The sequence below is a fragment of the Bos javanicus genome, chromosome 18 (genome assembly GCF_032452875.1).
Source record: "Bos javanicus breed banteng chromosome 18, ARS-OSU_banteng_1.0, whole genome shotgun sequence".
In the NCBI taxonomy this organism is placed as follows: domain Eukaryota; kingdom Metazoa; phylum Chordata; class Mammalia; order Artiodactyla; family Bovidae; genus Bos; species Bos javanicus.
This window is the reverse complement of record NC_083885.1, coordinates 29,895,402-29,921,548: the sequence shown is the minus strand read 5'-3', so window position 1 is coordinate 29,921,548 and position 26,147 is coordinate 29,895,402. Positions and strand designations below refer to the sequence as shown.

General features: G+C 42.0%; 1 protein-coding gene across 1 annotated transcript in view; it reads left to right on the top strand.

Annotated features, from left to right (window-relative positions):
* The first annotated feature begins 973 nt into the window (after nt 1-973).
* Nucleotides 974-26,147, top strand: part of CDH8 (cadherin 8) — a 407,409-nt gene continuing 382,235 nt past the window's right edge. Inside the window, exons 1-2 of the mRNA XM_061387406.1 lie at nt 974-1,506; nt 16,205-16,655. Coding sequence (XP_061243390.1) covers nt 16,404-16,655 — 252 coding nt within the window. The 5' untranslated portion in view covers nt 974-1,506; nt 16,205-16,403. The remainder of the gene's footprint in view (nt 1,507-16,204; nt 16,656-26,147) is intronic.

Sequence of the window (26,147 nt, the reverse complement as noted above, 5' to 3'; positions counted from 1 at the left end):
CTTTACGGACCTCTTGTCTGGTTCTCCATACCCTTTCTTTCTTTTTCCATTCCTGACTTTGTTCCCGGATAGTAAAACCCTTCCTCAAAGTTCAGCTTTAGTGCACAGAGAATGGACTAAGTGTTCTGTGGAGGGGAGTTAAACAAAGGAATAAGGATTAGCTCATAGTAATTTCACAAATTTTATTAAAAATAGCTGCCTATTTCTACTTGTTTGCCTCGCTGATGAGACGAAAAGAAATCTGGACCTCCTGATTCATGATTCCTCCTCTTGCATGGGCTTTGATCCATGGTGGGCAATTCTCAACGTTTGAGTGGAGTCCATCAAAGGACTCGAAAGCGCATCTCGTGGCGGAAGCAAAGGAGCTTGAAGTCTGGTGCCCGAGAGATTTCCAGGCAAGGGCACATTGAGAAGACCTAGCAGTCTCTCCTTTTATTTCCCAAGCAAGTTCTGCTTTTTTCACACCTACTTACGCGTCCCTTGCGTCTGCCCGTCTGCGCTTCCTCATCCCATCTCCCTGAAGAAGTAGAAGCCTGGGGATATGAGGAATGCGCACCACCCACAGGACCGCGACACAGTGCCTCTAAAGCACAGCGTCTGAGCAGCAGGCGTTGGTCCTACCGACACCCCACTCGGTCTGCCTGAGGATCTTGGCTTAAAGAGGAGACAAGACGCCCACGCGCACCCTTTTGCCCTGTCGCGTCCTCTTCCTCCCAAGGAAAACAGCCGTGGTTCACCGGGACGCTTTTCAAGATCTCGCTAGCCCCAGAGCTCCGGGAAGACTCAGAGAGAAAGCTCGCGGGTACACTCGTCCGCATCCTTTTGTAGTCTGCCAGCTCTTTTACCCTGGAGCCTGGCCCTCCGCGGGCGGCGCGCACCGCACGGAAGGGCGCATCTTCACCGAGTGGCTCCGGAGGCGGAGACGCGCTGGGCGCGCTCGAGAGCGAGGAGCGAAAAGTTGTGCGCCCACTTGGTAGCGGGAGAGAACCGAGGAGCGAGCGCGCCAGAGCGCCGGTGGGGGGAGGAAAGGAGGGGGCGGGGAGGGGGCCCGCTTACATGAATTTCCAAGTGGTAGACCTGCCTCTGCGCTCTGCCCAATGAGATCCGTCAGGGGAGGCACCCGACTCACTTTTCCACATCACTTCACAGTTACATTTGGCAGGCAGGCGGGCTTGCACGCCGGAGCGCTCAGCCCAGAATTAGTGGATCTATTTGGAATCTCCCTGCTTCCCCGAAGCTCATCTGCTGTCGCCGGTTCGTGCGCGGACGGTAGCGTCCACCCAGCGAAGCTGCACTTTGGGCTACAGACACGCAGAGCCCGGCGCGCCCGCCCCGCGTCTCAGCACCAAGCCCCGCAGCTCCGAGAGGCATGAACGCGATCCGGAGGCGCCTGCCCAGCGCGCGGGGACCGCTCGCTGTTCACCGCCCTCGGGAGCAGACCTCGAACCCCTCCGGCCATTAGTGAACCAAGAGGCTTGAAATTCGCCCGCGCGGAGCCCCTCAAGAGTGAGTGATCCTCCACCCAAACCCCTCGTTTTAATCCATGCCCCGAGGACCCAAAAGGCACCGTATTTTTTTTTTTTTTTTTTTAAGGAATACCCCTGCCCCTTCCGGCACCCTGCGCGCCTCCTTCCATTCGAATGGTGCGTGTGGGTTCGCTGCCCCAGTGTGGGGCTGAGCTGTATCTTCTTTCCTGCTATGCGCAGCTGATGGGATCACCTCAGGGTTTTACCTAACCATTTTTGCAACCTGCTCTGATAGCAGATCCCGGGGAAGAGCAAGCAGGCTGTGCCCCTCCAGCTTTCCTGCCGGGCTCCCTTTCTTGCGGTCGCCTGGCGATTTCGCCGCCTCGCGACACAGGCAGGCGCCGCTGCAGCCGCGCGCCTTCACTGCGGGGTCCGTGCGGTGAATGGGAAGCACCCGCCGCCGGCTGAGAGGCAAGTGCCAGCCGGAGCAGAAAGGAGGCGAAGGGGAGCGGGGTGGAGGTGGTGAGGGTGCCCTCTGGCTGGTTTGCCGCACCGCCCCAATCCCGAAGAGACGGAGGGCGACCCCCGCAGTGGGGCAGCGGGCCACGACTCAGCCGCGAGAGCCCCAGCCCACGGCTTTCCCACAAGTGGCTCCTCCAGCCCCGGGAAGCGCGGTGCGGGTTCCAAACTTGCCAGGCTCCCTGGCGGCCCCACGGCTCTGTGGACACCGAGATGGGGCCCCGCATCCAGGCAAGCCCCCCAGTGTCCTCTCCGAGCCCGCCAGACTGTGCTCACAGAGGCCTCCTGAGCCGAGCCGGGGACTCCCTCGGACTCCCTCTCCTAGCGCCGCCAGAGCACAGAGCTGCGCTTTCTGACAGCTCACTCCTCCCCATCCGCGAACCCTTGGGGTGGGGTGGGGGCGGGGGAGGGCGGGCTGCGCCCCTCGCGGGACCTGAGGAAAAGCGGATTCTTGCCCGGGTTCTGGCAGCGCGTAACAGGTTCATAAGGGACTTGATCCCCGTTCTCTCAGGCTCCAGCCAAGCCTGGGAGCCAGTGAAAATCTGCCGCCGCCAACGAGGATGCCAACAGGTATCCACAGTTTACTGTGCCTTTCCCTCTCCGCAAGACCAGAGCCTTCCCCATCCAATCTGGTAGAAACCTCAAAGTTTCGTGATCCCGAGACCCTTCCCTGTAGGCACAGAGCCGGCAGCAGGTCCGGGACGAGCCGTTCGTCTCCGCGAGCCGAGATGGCAGCAGTTTGCTTGGGCTGCTACATGTAAGAAATCAAACATTAATTGTTTATTGTTGCAAACGCACATTAGTCAGTAATGGAAAACCACCCTGGCAGCTGCTCACTTCGGCTCCAATTAAAGGATAGAGCTGATAATTAGGCAAGGGAGAAGGGGTCTTTCAACTTTACCACCCTTTCCTGAAGATTCCAGAGTTTCCTCTTTAAGAGGCAAGATTCGACCATGCCCTTAGCGCGCCGGAGCTGCTCAGCCGATCAGCCGGCTGTTTTCTTTCACTGGCTTCACAGTATCTGTGGGCCGAGAATGGGAACCCGGACGCAGGAGAAGGTGCACTGGCCTTGCCCTCTCGAATGGGTACCACCGCGAAACAGATCGGAGGCACGGGGTAGGGGGGAGGTTGGGGCCCCTAGGAAGCGCCGGCCCTCTTTACGGCACTCCTGACAGCTATCTCAGTGGTTAACAACCCTCCCTAGGCTGTCACCTCAGGCTTCATTATAGGAGCTTTTCAACTGGAAAACTATGTGCTGGAAGGAGATATTTATGTAAGATTCGAAAGTGGGATTTTCCATCCATTCAACCTGGCCGCTGTACCTCACTGCATGCAAAATGAGCCCTGTCGTTCATGGCAAACACAACTGAAATTTCTGCCTCGTTTTTGCTTTTCATCAGTCGTGTCCGGTTTTGCAGGGGGTTTATCGTGTGTGTGTGTGTGTGTGTGTGTGTGTGTGTGTGTAAGAGATTGTTTTAACCAAGAGACCTTTAGAGGATGTTCTCTGAGGGTTACTTTTTTTTTTTTTTAATCCCTCAAAGGGAGTTCTCCATAATCATCCTGTCCAGACATGTTTTTCCACTTCCCTGAGCTCTGTGGCTGAAAGAAATTCTAGGGCTCTCCCTCTTATTAAATAATAATACTACTAATAATATTCTGTAAATCTGCTTCAGCAGTTTGGAAGCCCCCCAATCGCATAGTCATTTCATGCTGGAGCAGTCGCAGGATTTTAAATCATCTTTGATAAATATAGATATAGATATATATTTTTCCCCCTGGACTCTGAAGAGGGCTTGGAGTTGAGAAAATCTATTCTGAAAACACAGAGGAGGCCCCGCAGATGCCCTGGGGACTGTTTCATTCAGGGCTGCTCTGTGGCAGCTGGCACTCTTCATTCTGTCCCCCACGACATCCACATGGGCATCCAGGTATCCCATAGCCATCACAAACAAGCCCGATGTTTCAGAGACACTGGCTAATGTTCTCTGAAATGTGTGCTGCAATGTTGTCATGCAAACTTTTTAACTGTTCCCCCCTTCAACCTGGATCTTCTATTTTCCAATTACTATTACTATTTAAAAATCAATTCTTCTGCCTTATAATCTATAGTCTCTTAAAACTCTCAAGACTCCAGATGAGGAAATCTCTCCACCCAAATCACTTAACATATTTTGGCTGCATTTTGGGTGTCCAAGATACATTTCTTGAGCTCCTGAAGGTGTTAAGAATTTAACTGAAGAACAGTTTTGTAGCAACCCTCACTGGAATAGCAGCTCCATTGGCCTGCTGTACATGTATCAACTGGATAAAGAAGGAAGTCTTTAACCTGAAAAAATAACTTTATGTGGGCATTATATGCTCCTCTCTGGTCAAGACAGTATTCATCTAAAGCCACCGCTTAATTTAGCACTGAACACAGTAGAAGTAGCCAATGGCAGTTCGCTCAAAGTAAAAAACAAATGAACAAAAAAAACAACAAAACAATCTGTGAAACATTCTCTGCAGGATGCAGTAGACCACTTGAGAAGGCATTTTGTAAAGGCTGTTATATAAACAAACTCATGATGCAACATTTCCTTGTAAACTGAACAGATTTAAGGTCTGATGCTCCTGGTTAGCGGGGAGCACTTGATTCTTGGAACAAAGCAAGAAAAGTCCAAAGAATGAGGGTATAATGATTCTATTCAGGGAACTGTACCTCAGGGCTTTCCTCTCACAGTTCCTTTCTCTGTTTATGGGTGAGGAAAAAGGATCAAGCACAGACAGAAAAGTTAGAATCTGCACTTCATTGGCAACTGTTCAGAAGTAACTTTATCGTTAGAAGTAACTAATTCTCTAAAGACAAAATTAATAATCTTCATCATTTTTCTATTAAGCTAGTATACCTTACAATTTTATCAACATTCCAATCTGAGCAAAATTGCCGTGCACAAACAAAAGCTTTTCATGGATAAACCGACATTCAGTTTGTATTGCCAACCATTCTTTCTTACACTATCAGCAACGTTTTGTGTCTGACAAATCAAGGGAGAAGCAAAACAGACTAGCCTTTAAATTATAGATGCAAACTAAGATCCCAAGACTTTTTCAAAACTATTCTGCTCAATGGTGCTGTCGATCCTAGTTTCAATAATTTTGTATTTTTACAACGTTATTCAGAGAAGCAAGGCGTGGGGGAAATGCAGTTTTTCTGTTTTCAACACTGTTGGCATTCACAGGTGAAATGGACTAACTTTGCTTTTTAGTTTGGGAAAGGCTTCTGTCTTTGGTGTGTTGTATACCTCCTACAGAACATACAATTGAACCAAGGCTGATTCCTTTGCTCTGTATTAGGTGTTACTTACACACACACACACACACACACACACACACACACACACACACACTGCTTACTTCTAGAAAACCTGGAAATGTCCCTAGATAACTAACTCACTTATTGGTTCAAGTAGGAGATTCCCTTTGCCCTTTCATCTGCTTTAGATGATTTGATGTGCCCTCTAGGCTTCTTAGATTCATATATTGACTAGTCTTTTAAAGCAAACACATCTGTCTGTGGTGTGGGAGGATTTTTTTTTACAGAATCTCATAAATGTATATTTGTGGAATAGAATATTTTGATGGTCCGAGGCCATCCACTGATGTCATGGGGCTTAATTAACCAAAGAGCCGTTCGTCTGCTCTCTTTTGAGTCCCATGGAAAGCTGCTGATGATGTGGAGTGTGCAGTGTATCTCAGCTGCACTGTTGGCTCCTGCCTCTGGAACCCGCCTCCAGATGTAACCAGGGGGAGAAAATTAGTTGAACCTGGCAACTTCAAAAGGTCAGAAAAGAAATAAGTTCAACGGATGCCATTCAGCTGCTTCTCCCATACGTTGCTGTGAACAAAATCTCCATTGCCTCTTCATGGCAGAGCATCCAGGCCAACGCTGTTTCCTTTCTCTCTCATGTCCCAAGCTTTTATTTCCTGAGTTTTAAATGTCATGTGCTATTCCCTATCACAAATATCATCCACCTTCTTGACTTTAGAAGTCTTGTTTTTTGTAAAGTTCTATTAGTAGGAGGAAATGCACAGAAGTGATTTTTCTGTATCTCTTTGGACACCATCATAAAAGAATAACACTTCTATTTGGAACCTGCACTTTCCTTCCCTACTCTGCTTGTCAAAAGCAACTACAAATGCTAAGATGAGGGTTGGTTGGGGGTACAGCATGGAATTAGTGCTAAGTCAACATTGATTTAATGCATTAACAATTAACAAGCCCTGTGCCTTTTTTTTTTTTTCTAGGATATTCTCAGTAAAGGGGAGGGAGGGATACAAGTGTATCTAAAGTCCAATATTGTGACAATCTACCTCAGTTTTCTCTACAGAAATTTCATAAATTGTCCCAAGTTTTTTCTTAGACCCAGATTTTACCTTTTTTAAGAAGTCATTTTTATTCATGTTCCACAAAGCATTTATTTCTCCCTCAAAATCATTTTTAAAATGATATGGACTTATAAAAATTAAGAATACTTCTAAGACTAGACTTGCATCAAGAATGCTTTTAAACTCTGTGTGATAGGAAGTTATATTTTATTGGGAAAAATGCGCTAATTATGGAAGTCTTACATGTGTAACTCAGTATCTGTACCTTTCCCTTGTGGAGAATTTATTAAAAAAAAAAAAACAAAAACCCAACGAGAAAACTAATTCTTCTTTCCTTCTTTTGCTCCCTCCCTCTCTTCTTTAATTTTTTAATATATATTATATTTGAACAGTTCACATCAACCTCATGTGAATTGCAATTCCGTGTCTGTTAGAAGACTCCTCCATATTGATTTTAATCAGCAGGATACCTGGCCCTCACAAATACACACAGGAAAAAAAAGTTCCATCAGAAAGTCTTCATGGATGTACTTACTGATATTTTAAGCAAATGGAATGCACTTTGAAGAAATATTAAATGGAATCTTCTTAATTCTTCTATATCATTAAGTGAAAATGTTATTATACTATATTCATATTCTATTAGCACTAGGGACCATATTTTCCATGCATTGTTTCTTTGTAAATGAATTCATGCATAAAATATGATTAGTTGATTCCTGATGTAACACAAATAACATAAAATAAGTAGATGGGGAATAATATGAATATCATTAAGGAATGCTTTTCTTTTTTATCTATGGAGCCTTATCTCCAAAATATAATGTAAAATTTGCAAGAGCACATTTCATTCTTTATTAGACATTGCTGTTTCAGCTTGACAAATGGAATTTAACTTCTCTGTGTCCCAAGTATTGGCATCTTTAAAATGGGGATGCTCAGAATTATGAAAAAATAATTCAAATCTATTTTTATTGGAGTAGTGAAACAGGCTTGATCTTTGAATTTCACTACAATATAACAGCTGAAGGAGGTACACTTATTTTAGAATCTGTATAAGCAATGTAATTTTCAGAAACTATACATTCAAAATGATATCTAAATATCATTTTTGTCAAATGATTGCTTGCTATCCATTTACCTACCCATCATCTATGTCCATGTGGAGTTCATGGTAACAGTGCTTGTGGGTGGTTTTTAAGCTATAAAGTCTTTGAAACATGACAGAATGGAAGTAAGGGTGGTTACTGCACAGTATAATCTAATTGGCAGAATCCTGACTTATTAGGCTGGGATATTTGGCTGCATTCCAGTTTCAGTATTGTAGACTCTGTAGCCCTGGTTATGTGTTATATCTGATTTTAACCATTTCCACATTTCTTTTTTTAATTTACTTTTCATTTGGAGGAAAATTGCTTTACAATGTTGTATTGGTTTCTTCCATACAACAATGCTATTTCCACATTCTTTAAGCAGGAAGGGAGAGCTTCTAATTTTTAACCATCATCAATAATACTAAAATTTCTTGAAACACATCAAGAATTTGCTAAATATTTTTTGGAAGAAGACACTACCTAAATGCAACCTCTAGTTAAGATTATCTTCTCAACTCCTTTCTGAGAAGTGTTTAGATGTCACTGTGTCTTCATCTTTGAATTAATAGGGGCTTCCCACTTGAACCATTCCCATGAGAATATACTAGATGATTATGACATGCAATGGAATTTTTCTTGTAGGAGAGAAGAGTGTTTCAGTGAGTGGTTACAATTTGAAAGTAAGTAGTTATGGTGTGGATGTGTAATTGTACTTTGTCCTTTGCACTTTACCCTTTGCCCTTTTAAGATTAATGATGATGGGCAATGCCATGTCTTCTTTGGAAAAGAGAGACATGGATGACCCCAGGGTGGGGGAAAGTTAAAAATATAACCCTTTAGTCCTACTGTATAACACAGGGAGATATACTCAATATCCTATGATAAGCCATAATGGAAAAGAATATGAAAAAGAATATATATATATACATATATATATATATATATATATATATATATAAAACTGAATCACTTTACTGTACAGCAGAAATTAACACAATGTTATAAATGAACTGTACTTAAATAATTAAAAATATACCACCCTTTAGAGGCCTCATAAAATTATTTGAAGACATTAAGTGTATAGTAACTGTGGATAGGAAAAGCTATTTGTGAAATGCTGTTTTACTTATATCCCTCTTGGTTTATGACATTAAAAAAAAAAAAAGAAGCTGGAAAAAGTTATTTTATTACCTGTTTACACAGAGCACCAAAATTTTCCCCACTGATGTATCCAGCAAGAAATTGACATCAAATAGTTTTTAAAAAATTCGTCAAGGTTCTTTGTGAAGCAGGTGAAACATTCAATAAATTGTAACTATCATTGTTACATTGACAAAAGAGTTTTTACAAAGCTTATCTCATTTAATTTTTTTCACCATCCTTCAAGTCAGTTCCCTCATCTGCCACTATTAAGATAAATTTGCCTAGGTCACTTATCTTAGGAATGATAGGACTGTGATTCAAAGAACTTCTGACTCCAGAGTCAAGGTTCTCAGCATCTGTGCCCCCACAGTTCAGTTGTGTTAACACGATTGTTAAGGGTAAGATTGATTTCCTGGTGGTTACTCTGATTTAAAGGCATGTTGGTTTGCAACCTTGGAGTTTGCAGAGGGGGTAGGGGGTGAAATTCAAAGCCGACCCTTATACTTGGAGCTCCAGGAGAGACGGAAGAAAGAGGCAAGCCACTCCAGATTGGTAGGTGGCAGTTTTAATAAACAAGGGAATGGACACTACATATGAGGCTGGATTTGGGCAACCACAAGATCTCTGCATCTGCTTGCTGGAATCTTAAAGTTCATTTACACGGAGATGATTGTAGCATTCAGTCTCATTTACCATCCAGATGATCTCAATAACACGTAACTCTCAAGGCTACATCTTTGAAGTGGCTGCTAATGCAGACACAGTGGGCAGGACATGCATCCCAAGGACAGGGAGGGGTAAGGAGCCTTTGATTGCCAGGGTCCAGCTCATGGATGAACCTGAGGTCACAGCTCCTCCATGACCTCCCCCGGCGGAGGGCCAGCACAAATTGTTTTCCCTCATTAGGTCTTTGGCTGTTAAACTTTGAGCAGGTTGATTTAAAGACAGCAAAGGATGTGGCTTTTAAATGGAGAAGGAAGGATTTAGATTACCCTTGAGAAATGACTTCCTGGCGTGACTCTTATAGGCAAGGAAAGTGTGGGTCTTAGATTCATCGTTCGGAGGTGGTTTCTAGACAGTTCTGCCTGAAGAAGATCCAACAGGATAGATTCAGCTTCAGTATCTTAACTAACCTTATAATTCTAAGAAAGTTCATTAAATAAATTTCTGAGCCTGTAAACACTAGAAAAAGAAACTTGACCCTCCTGTCTTTGCTACCCCAGTTCTGAGATGTCTATAGCAGGAAAGCTTCTACGTGAAGGACAGAGTTCTGACTCCATCTTGGGAAAGGATGAGGAGCTATCTGTCTTTGCCGTGGTAACCAGTAATTATCAAACTTAAAGAAAACTAAAGCTTCCAGTAGAAAAAAACAATAGCATGTCAATAATAGCAAAAAGTAGAGTAGATTTGACAGCTATTATTCTGGGTGGTAAAACAAAGCAAATAATGTGCTTTTGGATAGACAGTTAGATAAATGTATGATTTGATGCCAAAGAAAGATGTCCAGAAGTGTTGTGGTTGAGAGGAGAGATAATCCTCTGTGTGTGTGTGTGTGTGTGTGTGTGTGTAAATGAAAAAAAAAATTAAATTCTCTTCTGCCGAGGGAATTTGGTCAGGGCATTCTGAAGGCTTTAAGAAAGGTAATTCTCCTGCATTATTTATATCTGGACACACACAAGTATTGTTTGTCTCTAGTTCTCCAGGGCTTGGCATGAATCGCACTGGGCCGCGGGCTGAATCGCGTACCCTGTGTTGCTGAAACACCACTTTGAATTCAGTGTGCATTTACCTGTTTTGAAGCAGCCTGCTAATGGCTCTAAATTCAAGGTCAGAAACATTTTTAATAGAAACTCTCTGGTCTTGTGTGTCATTTTTGCTTCCATGAAATATTGTGGCCACTAAGCCCAGTGGATAATAAAAGCATAATTTCCTGTCAACCACAATAATCTGCAGGATTGAATTCTGAAGTGTCGGTAAAAGCCCGTTTTTATTTTAGGCTTCAGAGTGTGGCTTATCGTTGGAAACTGCAATCTTTGTTGTTTACCAAGTCAATGGTGCAGTAATATTTTTGCATAATGACTTATCTGAAAGTTTTTTTTTAACCTCAAAAAAAAAAAAAAAAAGTTGAACTCAGTGGGGTCAGACCAGGCTGTAATTAAAGCTATCTCTAAAATGTAAGTGTGAATGAAAAGCAGGATTGTAAGTATCTTACCTAAGACAAAACATCTTCTTAATGGGGGAATTCTAGTTACTTCTTTGTAAGAATTCCAGAGGGACTGTAAAATCTCTTCATCTCACTCTCGGGGTGTAAATCAATGCAGCAGCATTATAATAAAGTGGATTGCTTGGCCAGACATACATACTGTGGTTAGAAAATCTAAAAATACATTGATTTTTTTTTTTTACCCAAGCTTTACAACCTCACTCAATTTCTTCTTCCTTGCATAGAGTTAAGCAGTTTGTGTATGCAGCTACTATTACAATGTTTATTAATTCTGATAACAGTGACAGGACATTTGGTTGCATCTCAAGAATTCCCATAAAGCTGTTCTCTGATCATCTAAGAGGACAACATTAGCTCTGCCCATGGCAGAGCCCCGCATATAAACAGTACAGTTCTGATTATCACAGGAGAATCCCATTTCTCTCCTAGTAATAGACTTCACCGAAGTGAAAGTCAAGTCTCAACACCCCCTAATAGCATGCGTGGGAACACACTGCTTATTGGAGCAGTTTTTCCAGTGTCCCATATGGAGTGGGTTAAGTATAAAAGTTATGACATCATGCAAAATCTCATTTATTCATACATGCTATGGCTGGTTTTCCCAAAGTCTGATATATGTCTATTCCCAGGTAGGAAGTATTTTATGGGCATGCCATTTAATGACACTGAGGAGGAAGTAACTTTTGTACCACACCACTGAATCTTTCAAGCCTTCATAAGAAGGAGGTCTGAGTTAGGTGGTTTTATTCCTGTGAACTCTAGGCTTCTCCAGCTACAGCACCTGCCTCACAGATGAGGTTATTACAAATGCAGAGTGGCAAGCCCCACTCTAGACTTACTGGATCAGAATCTGCATTTTAGAAAAACTTCCAGGATTTGTATGCATATTAAAGTTTGAGAAGCATCACCTAGGGGTATGCTGGAGGAAACTCTTACTTGACTAAACCAGAGCTGTTTCTGGTTTAGAAACTTTCGCCGATTGCCATACCTGGTTAGTGATCACATTGAAAACTTGCAATTGGTCACGGTGGAAGTATTTATATCATGGAAATAAAAAAATCAGGGATTTTTTTTCTTTCAGATAGCCACTTGGTAAATATTTAACTGCACACCCTTGCCTCTAACTGTTGCTTGTCTTCCTTTTCGACAAAGAGGGACACAACCTCAGGCTCTGACTATATTTAGTTAAATGAAAATTAAACATTATATAAAGTACCAATCTCACTGTGCTTCCAGTTGCTGTCTCCCATACTCTCACCAGGTGGCTCAGTGGTAGAGAACCTGTCTGCCAGTGCAAGAGACTCAGGAGACGCAGGTTTGATCCCTGGGTTGGGAAGATTCCTTGGAGGAGGAAATGGCAACCCACTCTAGTATTCTTCCCTGGAAAATCCTATGGAAAGAGGAGCCTGGTGGGCTGCAGTCCATAGGGTCACAAGAGTTGGCCATGACTGAGCATACCATCATTGTGGAATGGCACTTATTTTTATGCCTTAGAGCTTTCGAAATTGAACACACTCTTCTCTTCACAAAGCTCTGGCAGAGAAGAGGACGTCAATTTGACATGTAGTCTAGAGACCATAATTAGAATGACGTGGTGGGTAGCAAGAGGATACCATGGCCATGGATTAGATAATATGACAAGAAATGATTTGAAAACTACCCTCGGTACTAATTCATTCACAAATCCTGTCTTAGTGAATGGTTTCGTTCTTGTTCATTGATTGACTTAAACGACCCTTTGTACTTACCCTCCCCTCTGGGTTATTCCTTTTCGATGGTTAGATGATGCTTCCCCCAGGAAGCCTTCTTTAAGGCAGTGAAGACGAGTGGCATACCCATCACTCTGTACTACCCTAACGTTTCTCAGACTTAATAGGATATTCCAAGTATTCATTTCTTAGTCTTTACCTTAGCTCATGGCTTCCTGAAGATAAGAATTCTGATATGTTTGCTTCTCTTGCCTCCGTGCCTGACCCACAGTATAAGCTCATCAAATATTTAGATAACAAGAGGAGGGACTGTGGTAAGAAAGAATTCTAAAGTTAGATTCCCTAGATTCAAACAGCTGTTTTCTCTCTACTAGAGGTGTTCTTTGGGCAAGTCATATCATTGCTCTGCACCTCAGTTTTGAATAAGACTTACTGTGTCTTATAAGTACTGTGCCTTGTAACAAAACTTAAAAGGCACAGTAAGTTTTATCTGACTGCAAGATCTTGTGTTCATGGATACTATTTGGGGCTATGCATATGTTCTTGATTGATTAATCCCTTTATTCTAACTAGTGAAGCTATGCCATTGTATAATGCAGTTTCAGGGCCTATTGTTACTTTTTACCTGATTCTGACGAGTTCAGGGAGGAATTGTGTCACATTCCATCCCAAGTGGGTTGGTGGCAATCTATCTGTTTGGTGGCTTCCATCAGGGAAGTGTCTATTAGGACTTTAAATTGGGATTAAACTGCTTTAATCCCAGAATCATTAACAACAGAGCAGATGCCAGAGAATCCTTGCAGAGTATTTGGCACAATTTAAAAATAACTGTGCATTCTTAATCACTTTACCAAAATTATCATTTGTAATCTTCAAAATAAACCAGCTAGGTAAATAGCATTCTAGTTTTTTTTTTTTTTTTTTAATTGACCCCTAGTTATGCAACTGGTAATGGTGTCTCTCTGGCTGGAATTCAAACCCCAGGCTGGCTGGAGCTAGAGGAAACTCACAACCATCTCATGGTTCTCCCTCTATAGCACTCAGGCCATCAGAGGATGGTCTACATGGCTCTCGAGCATTCAGGTATGGCCCAGCATGAAGCAGGGTATGTTCGGAGAGAAGTCTTCTTGCCCCTGAGAAGTGTTTAGGCTGAGCCTCCATGATTAAAATGAGTATTCCCGTCCATCCAATATGGTCCAGCCCTTCTCTCACCAGCATCACCCTCGTCCACCCACATCCCACCTTAGGGAGGATTCTTGACTGCCTTTGTAACTCTCATACCTTTACCTTTCCTGCAGAGGTCACACAGCTTATTAACTCTTTGCTCCTTTGACTTTTTTTTAACTGAAGCTTTTCAAGGGCAGAGATGGTGTCAGGACCACTTCCTCAGTCTGGCTCAGGAGAACAAGCATCACAGCTTAGTAAGTGCTTCCCAGGTTCTGGGTGCTTCATCTGAGTCTTGTTTCTGAATCACCCTACTGCTTGGAAATTAGGAATTCTTCTTATTGCCATTTTGCAGAAGAGAAAACAGAAGCTCAGAGAACTTAAGTAGTTCTTCCCATTATTACAGAGACAGCAAGTCGGGTGAGCTGGGATTCAAGCCCAGGATTTTCTGCCTGTAAAACAGACAGTCTGGGGAGTAACACACTAATCCTGCATCACTGTTCCTGCCCCATGTTTAGGAGATTGCATGGCACGTGATGGGTGTGCTGTTCACGCTAAGTATTTTAAGTTTAAATGCTGTTTAAGTGGAATGACCATTTAGAAAACTGTTGGTATTGAAGGGATTTTTTTTTATCAAGATCTTTCAACTTTTGTTTTAAATTCGAAAGGTCTGTTCTCAGATGGGATGAGACAAGGTCTTCATGGAAATCTGCTATACAGGAAGGCTGATCTCCCTGCTGGTGCTGCAGTTTTAGGGAAAGCTGGGGCCTTGTTCTGGATTCTCTTTGCTCTGAATTATTTCCTGTTGAAAGTTTTTCTTGCCTTCAGTTTACATTGCAACTGTTGTTTGCAGGGGTTCTCCTGTGCCCCTATCAGGGTGGAGCCTCTTTTGAGGTACAAAGAGAGTCCCAGTGGTGGAGCTGAGCCCAGGAGAAAAGTGACAAGCAGGGCGATTCTATTCACCACCTTGTTAGATAAGATCCTGCCTGTCTTTGCAGCAGGATCTGAATCTGCCCCTTACATCTGGCTTTGCTAAGACCACTCACTAGCTAAGCCAATGTTAAGGACTTTCTTGCTTTCCCATTCTGAGCCAGAATGGAACCAGGGACACACAGGGGAAAGTTTCCTACCCCATTATGAATTCCCTGAGCCAAACTATTCCCCATGGTGTTCCGAGGAATTATTTTCCCATTTCATCTAATTCAGCTAGACTTCTCTCTGGGATGTGTGGGGAACATTATTTCTTTAAAAATAATTTTTTTGAGAGGGAAGAAACACGTTTTGCCACACCGAAGGTAAGCAAAAAAATGTATTTGACACCTCAGGTAATGGGGATTTTTTTTGCGCATCCCTTTCTGAAATCTCCTCAATTGAAAATTGTATTTTTACCATATTTCATTCCCAAAGGAGCTTTTCATAATTTAAATCTCCTGTTCAACTGTACATTTGGAATGGGAGCCTTGACACTGTCCTGATTATAACATACATGCTGGACGTTACAGAATTTCTCTCTGGGAGCATTCTAATTTTATTCACTCATTATTAGCATCCTGGCAGAGAATTGTATTCTGCAGGCTGAGCTGGACAATCCCTTCTGACGGGCTGTGGCAGCTAAGACGGTAACAACTGGGGCTATTTCCCTTCCTGTTCTCATTTGTAGATTTTTTTTTTTTTAATTAACCATTGAAGCTAGTTTCTTCACATAGCACAGCCCAAAGAGAACTAGAACTCCTCTTTAAACTGGAGGGTGGGGAAGGAGACGGAAAAGAGAAGGAAGAAAAGCAGGAAGACATGAAGGAAGGAAGAAAGACTTGCAGTCTCTACAAGAATGCAGGAGGGCCACACTGGCAACACCCACACTTGCGTTACAAGCAAAGACTGCAAAAAAAGAGAGTGAAAGTGATGGAGAGAGAAAAGGGAGGGAGCATGAAAGAAGAAGGAAGGGAGAAAGGAGGAAAAAAAAACAAGGAGGGAGAAGCAAATTTCAGGGACTTGAAGCATTTTTTGATAAATAGCAGATAACAGAAATTAACGTTGTGTTGCGCTGCGGTGCTCAGTTGCTAAGTCCTGTCCAGTCTTACATGCATGCGTGCTCAGTTGTGTCTCTTTGCTACCCCATGGACTGTAGCCCACCAGGCTCCTCTGTCCAGGGTAGTAACCAGGTAAGGATACTGGAGTGGGTTGCCATTTCCTCTCCCAGGGGATTTCCTGACCGCGGTCACCCCCACCCCTCCCCCCACCCCCCAGATATCTAACCCATGTCTCTTGTGTCTCCTGCACTGGCAGGCAGATTCTTCACCACTGCGCCACCTGGGAAGCCAACAAAAATTAATATGAATATATCTGAAAGCTTAAAGAATAAAAAGACCTGTGAGCCTACTTATTCTCAATCTATATGGATCCACTTTCTTAATTCAAGGCTGTGGGAAATGTTCATTCACATGCTTTTGAAAAGCAGTGATTTTGTTTTAAAACCTGTTGGCAGTGGATCATTATTTTTCTCCCTCCTTGTTTTTGCAGGAAATTTCAATGAGAAGGACAGCCCATGGATCGTGGTCTTAGAAAAACTGCGTAGATGATGTCTGTTTCCTGTGCTGTAAACACGTGGCAGGGCTGTAAGTAAATGCTCAGCACCGCATGATGAATTGGATGGCTGCAGACCGGAGGCAAAAAAAGTAATTGTCTCATTTTCGTGGTGATTTGCTTAACTGGTGGGACCATGCCAGAACGGCTAGCGGAAATGCTCTTGGATCTCTGGACTCCATTAATAATATTATGGATTACTCTTCCCCCTTGTATTTACTCGGCTCCGATGAATCAGTCTCCGGTTCTAATGAGTGGATCCCCATTGGAACTAAACAGGCTGAGTGAAGAACAGCGGATTTTGAATCGTTCCAAAAGAGGCTGGGTTTGGAATCAAATGTTTGTCCTGGAAGAGTTTTCTGGACCTGAACCGATCCTTGTTGGCCGGGTAAGCTTCGTTTTTAAGATCCCAATTTTGGGATCCTACTGGTCTCTAGATCTTTAACATTAGGCTTGTCACAGTTGTTGCTGCACTTAGCTGTAAGTACTTTTGGCCAGATGGTTAGTTCATTTACCTCTTGGTTTCTTTAGGAATATGAATAATCCCACAGTAACAGATTTAAATGTAGACAAATTGCTTTTCTCTGGAAAGCTCATCCTCCCCACCTCTCCCGCCCTCCCCATCTATTATATCATAGCTATAATAACACTTGTGTAATGCATACACAAATAAGCATTCTCATTCTCACTTCGTATAAAAAGTCTGCATGCCAAACCTCTTCTGTAGCTTACAGGACTTGGAAGATGTATGCATTTTTGCTCAGTTTGAATTTCTACCACCTGGATCCCTAAGATGTTATTTTGTCCCATTTTATTCTGAGGCTGTGTATCTCCAATTGCAGGTAGACTTTTCTCCTTTTTTTGTTATTATTCATTTGTTGTTTCAGTTATTAACCTAGGATAGAGAAAGGTCGATTCTTGGAGTGGGTGCTTAGCAGTGCTTTGTACTTATGGTCATTCAGTGATTTTGCAACAGGATATTGATTTATTCATTGGCAGGTGGAATCAAATGGATAGAATCAAAGTTTTGGTTTGGTGATGTGTGTGTGTTTGCACGCGTGCGTGTGCATGTATGTGTTAGACTGGGTTTACATTTGTTTTGCTGTTGGCAAGTTAGACAGGTGTTCCTTGTTCTGACGATAGGCACTGCCTGATTTACACAGTCTCACTGTGGGTTGTTGAAGACTATACATGTTTTTTTCCTCAGAATTATTCATACACTTCTGTTAATTTGGGCACATACCATCATTGTAGGTAGAATTCCAATTATGAGCCTGCCAAGCACTGATTTTCCTGATAAGTCAGATTCAGAAGTGAATCATGCCAATACTGTGCGTTTCCCAAATGCAGTGATTAAAAAAGAAAAAAAGAATTAAATATTGAGCTTCAAGACTTGGTGTCTCACTGGAAACTTCTGATCCCATTTGTGCTCGCACCTCATCATCTGGCAAAGCAGGTTGAGCCTCCCCAAGGATTATGCTTTTTCACTTCATGTAGTTTCACTTGGGCAAGGGAAATCCGGAGGAGATGGTGTCAGGAGTCATTCGGAGAGCGCCTATTATTGAAGCAAACACATTTTTAGGTGGATAGGGGCCTGTTGATGAACAAACCAACAGCCCCTGCCTTCAAGGAATTTGCATTCTGGTCAATATTGTTTTGTATTGAGCACTATTATTAAAGCACTCTGTGGGCACAGTCCTGATTGATTCTAACAGTAGCTCCCTCCCCCGACCATGTATACATATATGTGTTTATGTGTGCATATATACACATATACAAACAATATATGAATAAAACACATCTACGCTCCTTTCTTTGTCAAAATACAAAAATGATTTTTTTGCATGCCTGATGCACACTCAGGTAGCAGAACTGACTGGAGGCTATTTATAGTCGTAACGCATCCCATTACTGTGACTTCATATATTTCCCTGCAGAAATGTTAATGTGTTTGATTAGAGGCTACTGCCCCAGACTCTGCTGAAGGTTTTACTTACTATACAGTTTATCTACCTTAAAACGTTTCTAAATGTGAAAAGTTCTCATTTGCAAAACATCTGGCCCAGTGGGTTTTGCACAGGGGCTTCTTGACCACATTATCTGTCTCTCTCTCTCTCTTTTATTTTGGTGAGTGCAGAAATTGAGACTTGGATTAATAAAGCAAACCAAGATTGTAGCACTAGTAAATGATCTGAATCTGAACCAAGTTGAGGATTCCCAAGGCCGTAATTTTATCCACTGGATCCGATTACATTTTAGTGACTAGTTACCATGTTTTTAAACCATAATTTGCACTTAAGAATTATTGAGTATAGAATGCAGAGTTCTTAAATTCTTACTTTCTGGATATTCAGACTTCTTATCCAGCCCTCTGACAAGGCATTTTCATGCCATATGAAATTCTGGATATACAATACATGCACACATACATAATTGATGGATATTTTCTGCCTGTTTTCTGTTAGTTAACTCTATGGAGGTCTATCACACTGTTGCTGTCTTGCGTAATATAAACAAACAAACTTGCTATCCCCAGAAGAACTTTCCATTTTTACCTGAATATAAAAAGTAATTAAATTGGGATTTGTTTTGGAGTCAGGATCTAATGACTAATTTTACCTCCATTGTTTAAATGTAGCCATAGAGAGAGGCAAACAATGCAGTGTTTACTATCCTTTTGTGACATAATAGTACATGAGAGGAGAAGGAAATGGCAACCCACTCCAGTATTCTTGTCTGGAGAATCCCGTGGACAGAGGAACCTGGTGGGCTGCTGTTCATAGGGTCACACAGAGTCGGACATAACTGAGATGACTTAGCATGTATGCATGCATTGGAGAAGGAAATGGCAACCCACTCCAGTGTTCTTGCCTGGAGAATCCCAGGGAGAGAGGAGCCTGGTGGGCTGCCATCTATGGGGTCTCACAGAGTCAGATACAACTGAAGCGACTTAGCAGCAGCAGCAGCAGCAGCAGTACTTGAGAAATTCATGCTTCTTTCAAGGACAGAAATGTTGCTAGTAAATCCTAGGATTTTTTTTTTTTCTGGCGGTGTTGCACAGCATGTGGGATCTTAGTTCCCTGACCAGGGATCAAACCTGCACCCTCTGCATCGGAGGCACAAAGTCTCAACCACTGGACTGCCAGGGAAGTCCCGAACCCTCGGATTTTGAAATGGCCAAGATGATTCTGATCCTTGATGTACTCCTCTCTCTGTAATCCTGGACACGGCCAGTTCCTAAACGACTGTTCAGTCTGAGTTAATCCTCTTTTCTGAAGAACTTTTCCTGCAAACGTTTCCAGTCATGTATATTTCCCCTTAAAGAAAATTGCTCCTGAGTTATTATGGCTTAGCCTTTGAGGGACTTAGGTTGTAGCAGAGTCTAAAAATGCATTTCAGGTGACTGCTGCAGGTGATGAGGCAAGCTGCGTGTGGGGATGATCCGTATCGGGGTGCCCACCGGCGCTTTATACCGTTTTATCTCTGTGAACGCTCTTCCACGTCTGTCTAAATGCTCTTCCACATCTGACTCTGAACTGCTTCATTGTTGAGCTTCTCCCCAGGAACTGGCTGAGAAGCAGTAGTTACTCAGGAGCATACCTGCTCTTTAAAAGGCCCTCCTGCGAGTCACCATAGTGGGAGCCTCGGGCTTGGCAGACTGAGTTCAAGCTCAAGGGCAGAGTCAGTGTTTGAGTGATTGGCTCTTCAGAGTTTCACATACACCCTCACATCCTTCATTTCTGTTTATATTCTATTGGTAGGCAGCTGGATGCAGAGAAAAAACTAAGTCTTAGAGCTGGACTCTGCAGAGGTTTGAGTATTGGCTTTGCCACTTTCTGGATATTTAGCCTAGGAAAGTAACCAAGCTCCTCAAGGGCTAGCCAGATAAGGTAAATACAAGTAGATAAGAATGACTAAAATAAGGCATGCATAGTGCCTGTACATATTGTAGGCATGATTGTATTCTTAAATGTGTTCGTGTGTGTGTGTGTGTGTGTGTGTGTGTAGTTGGAGTGATGGACAAAGAAACTACAACTACATCACTAGGTGAGCACAGGACTCTGGGAGCCTAATGAGGGGCCCTTTCAATGAGCCCAGGTTGCTTAGGATGAAGGTGATGGTTGATATTTCCATGTGTCTTGAAGGGTAACTGTCATTTAGCTTAGTGGCGTGGGCTGAAGTAGGAAGTTAGGAGCCGCTCCCGGGTGGAAAGGTTTATGCAACGTCGTGGGAATAGGGTGGGATGACTGAGTGTCCCCTTCATCACAAGCAGCATAAGCCCGCATATGTTCCATTGAATTAAAAAGAAGTTGAATTTTGTATTCTTACAGAGCCCTCTCTGCCCCATTCTGTCTAAAATAGAACTGTTCCATCTCTGATATTTAAAACCCTTTGACTATGCTTTATTTTTATTCCTTCCTGAAGACCACTATCTCACATCACCATACTTTATCTTGCTTCTGATTTGTCACCTACTAGAATGTAAGTTCTACAAAGAAAGGGATTTTGTCTTCTTTGTTCTTTACTAAATATCCCCAGATCCTGGAACTCTGCCTGCATATGGGGAGAGCTCGTAAATATTTTGCATGAATAAGTGAATGAGTAATTCACCTAAAAATGGAGGAATTTATAAAATAAGATAGATCAGCTTTTATATCAATAGTATGTTTCAATTAGGAGACAATACATTGCTTTCATGTTATCCACTCCTGTTGGGATTTTAGGGACTTGCTAGGTAGTTTAAACATTGTTTCTAGACATTGATTTTAAGTCTTTCTTTGAAATAGTAATAGTGATAAGAATCCTTGGTGGCTTGGTGGTAAAGAATCCACCTACCACCCATGGGTTCGATCCCTGGGTTAGGAAGATCCCCTAGAGTAGGAAATGGCCACCCACTCCAGTGTTCTTGTCTGGGAAATCCCATGGACATAGGAGCCTGGCGGGGTGCACTTCGTCAGGTCGCAAAGGGTTGGAAATAACTTAGCAACTAAAAAACAACAACAACAAATTTGTTAAAACAAGTCTTTTTATGAAGACTGCAGATTATTCTCTTTGGAGGTTGTCCCCTTAGCCGTAGCATGAAGCAGTGCAGCCTGGAAATTCCATTATCTTCCAATTCATCTAGAAACTTATGTCACAAACTAGACCCAAAATCTTTCTGAATATCTGAAAAGCAAATAACAGACTCCACTCCTGCCTCCAGCTCTCTGTGGAGCAAGGTAGTTCAGAGCCTGTTGGTATAAACATAAATACTTTGACTTCTATACTGCCCAGAACCTCCTGTGTTGACTTTCTCTGCCAGTTCTGGAAGAGAATAATGTGGTACACCCTTCACCCTGTATTCTTATTTGCTCTGGTCTTAGAAAAGAAAGATGGAAAACCCATGGTAGTTTTTCGTAAGTCTTGTAACTGAGACAAAAATATCATCCTTGGGATGAAATGTGCATGGATTCTTTAAGCTGGGCTGCTTGATGCCATCCTGAAAGCTCTTGCCTGTGAGTCAGGAGGGTGATTGATCAGATCATTCCACAAATATTTATCAAGCAGCTACTATCTCCTAAGTGTTCTTGTCTATGGATTCTTAACCCTGAGCAAACATAGATCCATGTCCTCTATCAGAATGGGCTACTAGAGGGAGACAGATGTTTAGAAAACAATCACAAAAACATATGTCAGGTTAAAACTGAGGTCAGTACTCTGGTGTGGAAGCCCATACAGAGGAAGCTATTTTGTTTGGTGGGATGATGGAAGCTTCCCTAAAGGTTCCCATAACCAGGTGAACCAGGGTGCAGAGCTGAAGAAGACAACATTGACCCAGAAGACATAGTATATGCACAAGGCCATTTAAGGAGCTGAGACTGGGTCTGGGTAACTGGAAGACAGAGAGCTTGTGTTGAGAGCTTTGGAATTAGGTAGAAAGATGAGCAAGAATCTCTTGGAGATCTGGCTTCTGTCTTTTTCCCCATCTGCTCTAAAGGAGCTGGAAGAGAAAGCCATGCAACACTTCTCAGGTTCAGTTTCCTCACTTGTAATTTGTATAGTGGATTATGGAATTATATTTAAGTTACAAATCCCCAATGGAACAGGAAAAGAAAGCAATATAAAAAATGTGTGCAACATCTATTGATTTTTGGCCCAAGTTCCTTGAGCTCTTGTTCTGTGATCCACTGTTCCTCAGACTGCTTTATTTTTGGGGAAAAAAAATACGGTTTGCTTTCCAGGTGGTCAGAGATCTCTCCTAAATCTTCTTTCTTACATAAACTCCTCAGCTCTCTTTCCTCTCTTTTCCCCTCCTACCTGGATTTCTGAGCAACTCCTTATTTGGATAGAACTCCCATTGGTGATGCCACGTCTATTTATAATTCTCTCCCTCCAAGGCACTGACTCATTTTCTGTCTTTAAAATTGACCTTCTAACCTTCCCTCTTCACCATAACTTGGAAATCATTTGGGTGGTGCTTAGTATGAAGGTCATGGGATGCCAAATAATTACACTGTATTACAGTTTACCGTGTCAGCAGCTGGTGAGAAAATTGCACTTGACATGCCATTATTTTTGCTGGCTGTTTGCATGTTAAGAGCACTGGGTTGCGCAGCCGCAGCCAAATTTTATCTTCGGCCTTGCGAGAACAATTCACTGTCAGTTTTGTGAGGCTCCCGCCTACTCAGATAGAACCTTGTGCACCAGTAATTTGGCAGGAATACAGTCAGCATTGCACATCTCAATCTGGCCAAACAACAAGGGTTGTCTGCCTTTTGCCCAATGTCCCGACTTACAAATGACAGGCATCCCAGGGCTGTTGGAAATCTTTTGGTGCTGATATAAAAAACTGGAGTAGTATTAGTCATGTGTGTTAGCAGAAACCCTCAACACACACACATGCACGCACATATACATGCATACACATATGTGCACAGTCTATTAGCTGACTTTCTACATGAGTAAAATCCCAAGTCATCTCCTAATTCTTTCCCTTGGTAGCCCCTGGACTTTCACTATGTTTTCTTTTCTTTTTTTCCCACTTCTGCTATAAAAGTAGCTGGAGGGAAAAGTCACACAGCCTCTCTTGGGCCCAGCAAATTGTATCTGTGTTCCTTACCAAGGGGCCAGGTAAGAGTGTGTACAATCTGCTTGTCTCTGTAGATGTCTTGAAAAATAAATTCATGCAGACTTCTTAGAAGAAGAGTCTTATACATTTTATTGGTCCTCTTTTAAGAGTTTCCTCACTGAGACACATACTTTTCCCACTTGAAGCAAAATACTAGTAAGTCTATGTTTATGGCTGAAAAAGCCAGATTAAGTAACCCTTTTTTATGAATAAATGGCATCGAGGCAGTCAATGTGGAAAAAAAAAAAAAGAAAGCAAACAGAACTGATACCTACCACTAATGTAGGGCCAAAGCTCAGAGAGAAGAATTGGCAGACGTAGAGGCTGCACAATTGGGAAGGCTTTCCTTGTGTATTTACACAACAGAGTAGTATGAATCATCCCAAAATGGTTAAAATGTAGGACATGGGAACATAATTGCAACTGAGTAAATATCAGAAGCAAGATGTAAAATGTGTAGAGAATATAATTTAAAATATATGTGTGATATGAATAGAGTACCTGTATCTAATAGAGCAGGATATCTAATATATATCTAATACATATATAATAATAAGATATTAATCATTATATTAAATTAAAATAATTATAATATTAATTAATAATATCTGATACATAGCTATTATATGTATGGGTACATAAAATAATATAATCAAACATTAGCAAAAAAGTCAATTTCTGTGTACCTCTCAGTCTGATCAACCATATTTAATAGTTTTCATACAAAGTCAATACTTTGGATCTTAAAACCTATTGTAAGGAGAATCCTAATTGTATCTATAATCACCACCCATTGTTTCTGATATAAAAACTTGCCTAATTGAAAACAGCATGATCATAAAAATCACAAATCTATGATTCTATTTAATGAGTAATAATAATCATGTAACCTAGATAGCATATTCAAAAGCAGAGACATTACTTTGCCAACAAAGGTCCGTCTAGTCAAGGCTATGGTTTTTCCAGTGGTCATGTATGGATGTGAGAGTTGGACTGTGAAGAAAGCTGAGCACCAAAGAATTGATGCTTTTGAACTGTGGTGTTGGAGAAGAGTCTTGAGAGTCCCTTGGACTGCAAGGAGATCCAACCAGTCCATTCTGAAGGAGATCAGTCCTGGGTGCTCCTTGGAAGGACTGATGCTAAAGCTGAAGCTCCAGTACTTTGGCCACCTCATGCGAAGAGCTGACTCATTGGAAAAGACTCTGATGCTGGGAGGGATTGGGGGTAGGAGGAAAAGGGGACGACAGAGGATGAGATGGCTGGATGACATCACTGACTTGATGGACAAGAGTTTGGGTGAACTCCGGGAGTTGGTGATGGACAGGGAAGCCTGGTGTGCTGCAATTCATGGGGTCGCAGAGTCGGATACAACTGAGTGACTGAACTGAACTGAACTGAACCTATTAAAAACAAAATTCCTGACATTAATTCATATTAATAAGTATGTTAGTCACTGAGTCATGTCTGACTCTTTGCGACCCCCTGGACTATAGTCCACCAGGCTCTTCTGCCCATGGAATTCTCCAGGCAAGAATACTGGAGTGGATTGCCATTCCCTTCTCTAGGAGATCTTCCCAACCCAGGGATTGAACTTGGATCTCTTTACATTGCAGGGGAATTCTTTACTGTCTGAATCACCAGGGAAGCCCCATTAATAACTGTACCACAAATCAATAAAGGGAAATATACCAATATACTATATAACATTTTTTCTTCAGTACATGTGGTTGGATTATCTTTTTCTTTTTTTAATTTTCCTATATTTCATTTTGTAAGCTATTATTACATTTTAAAACATAGTAAAATGAGAGAAAAACAAACGACAGTGTTATATTGCTCAGTTTTTAAAAAAAAACAATGCCATCTATTCATAGTTAATTCTTGGGGACCATGATTTAATGTGAAACTCATTTGGTAAATAGAATCTTTTTTTTTTCCCTAAACCATACCTTATTAAACCCTTGGAAATTCAATCTCATCGATTAATAAAGTGCCAGCAATATTTAATCATTTTTATGAAATGATAAAGAGAGAAAGAACAGTCACAGCCCTGCTGTCCTGCTGAATGCATGTTAAATAAGTTTCATTTCCCTGGAACAGACCACATATTAATGAAAAATGAAGATTTTGGATTTGGCCTTCAAATGGGAAACTATCTTATGAAGATTTTGCATTTGACCTCGAAGGTGGGAACTACCTTTGGAGTCTTTAAGTAATGCAGTCAGCCTTCATGTTGCTTGTAACCTTTCAATAAAAGAGAATAGCCTAGAAATGTTATTTATGATACTAGATTATTTAAGAAAAATAAGAGTTTTATAGGATTTACAGGATCTCATTTGGCTTGGCCAGACATGTTTTCTACATAGCAATTTCTTTAGCATTTCAGCATTTTTTATCTGCATATATTATTTCCATTATAGTTAACTTAAATTCACCCCTTACATGTGTATGTTCATGCGAAATGCTTGGCTGGATGAAGCACGAGCTATAATCAAGATTTTTGGGGAAAATATCAATAACCTCACATATGTAAATGACACCACCCTTATGGCAGAAAGTGAAGAGGATCTAAAGAGCCTCTTGATGAAGGTGAAAGAGGAGAGTGAAAAAGCTGGCTTAAAACTCAACATTAAAAAAACTAAGATCATGGCATCGGTCCTGTCACTTCATGGCAAATAGAGGGGGAAACAATGGAAACAGTGAGAGACTTTATATTTGGGGGCTCCAAAATCACTGTTGATGGTGACTGCAGCCATGAAATTAAAAGACACT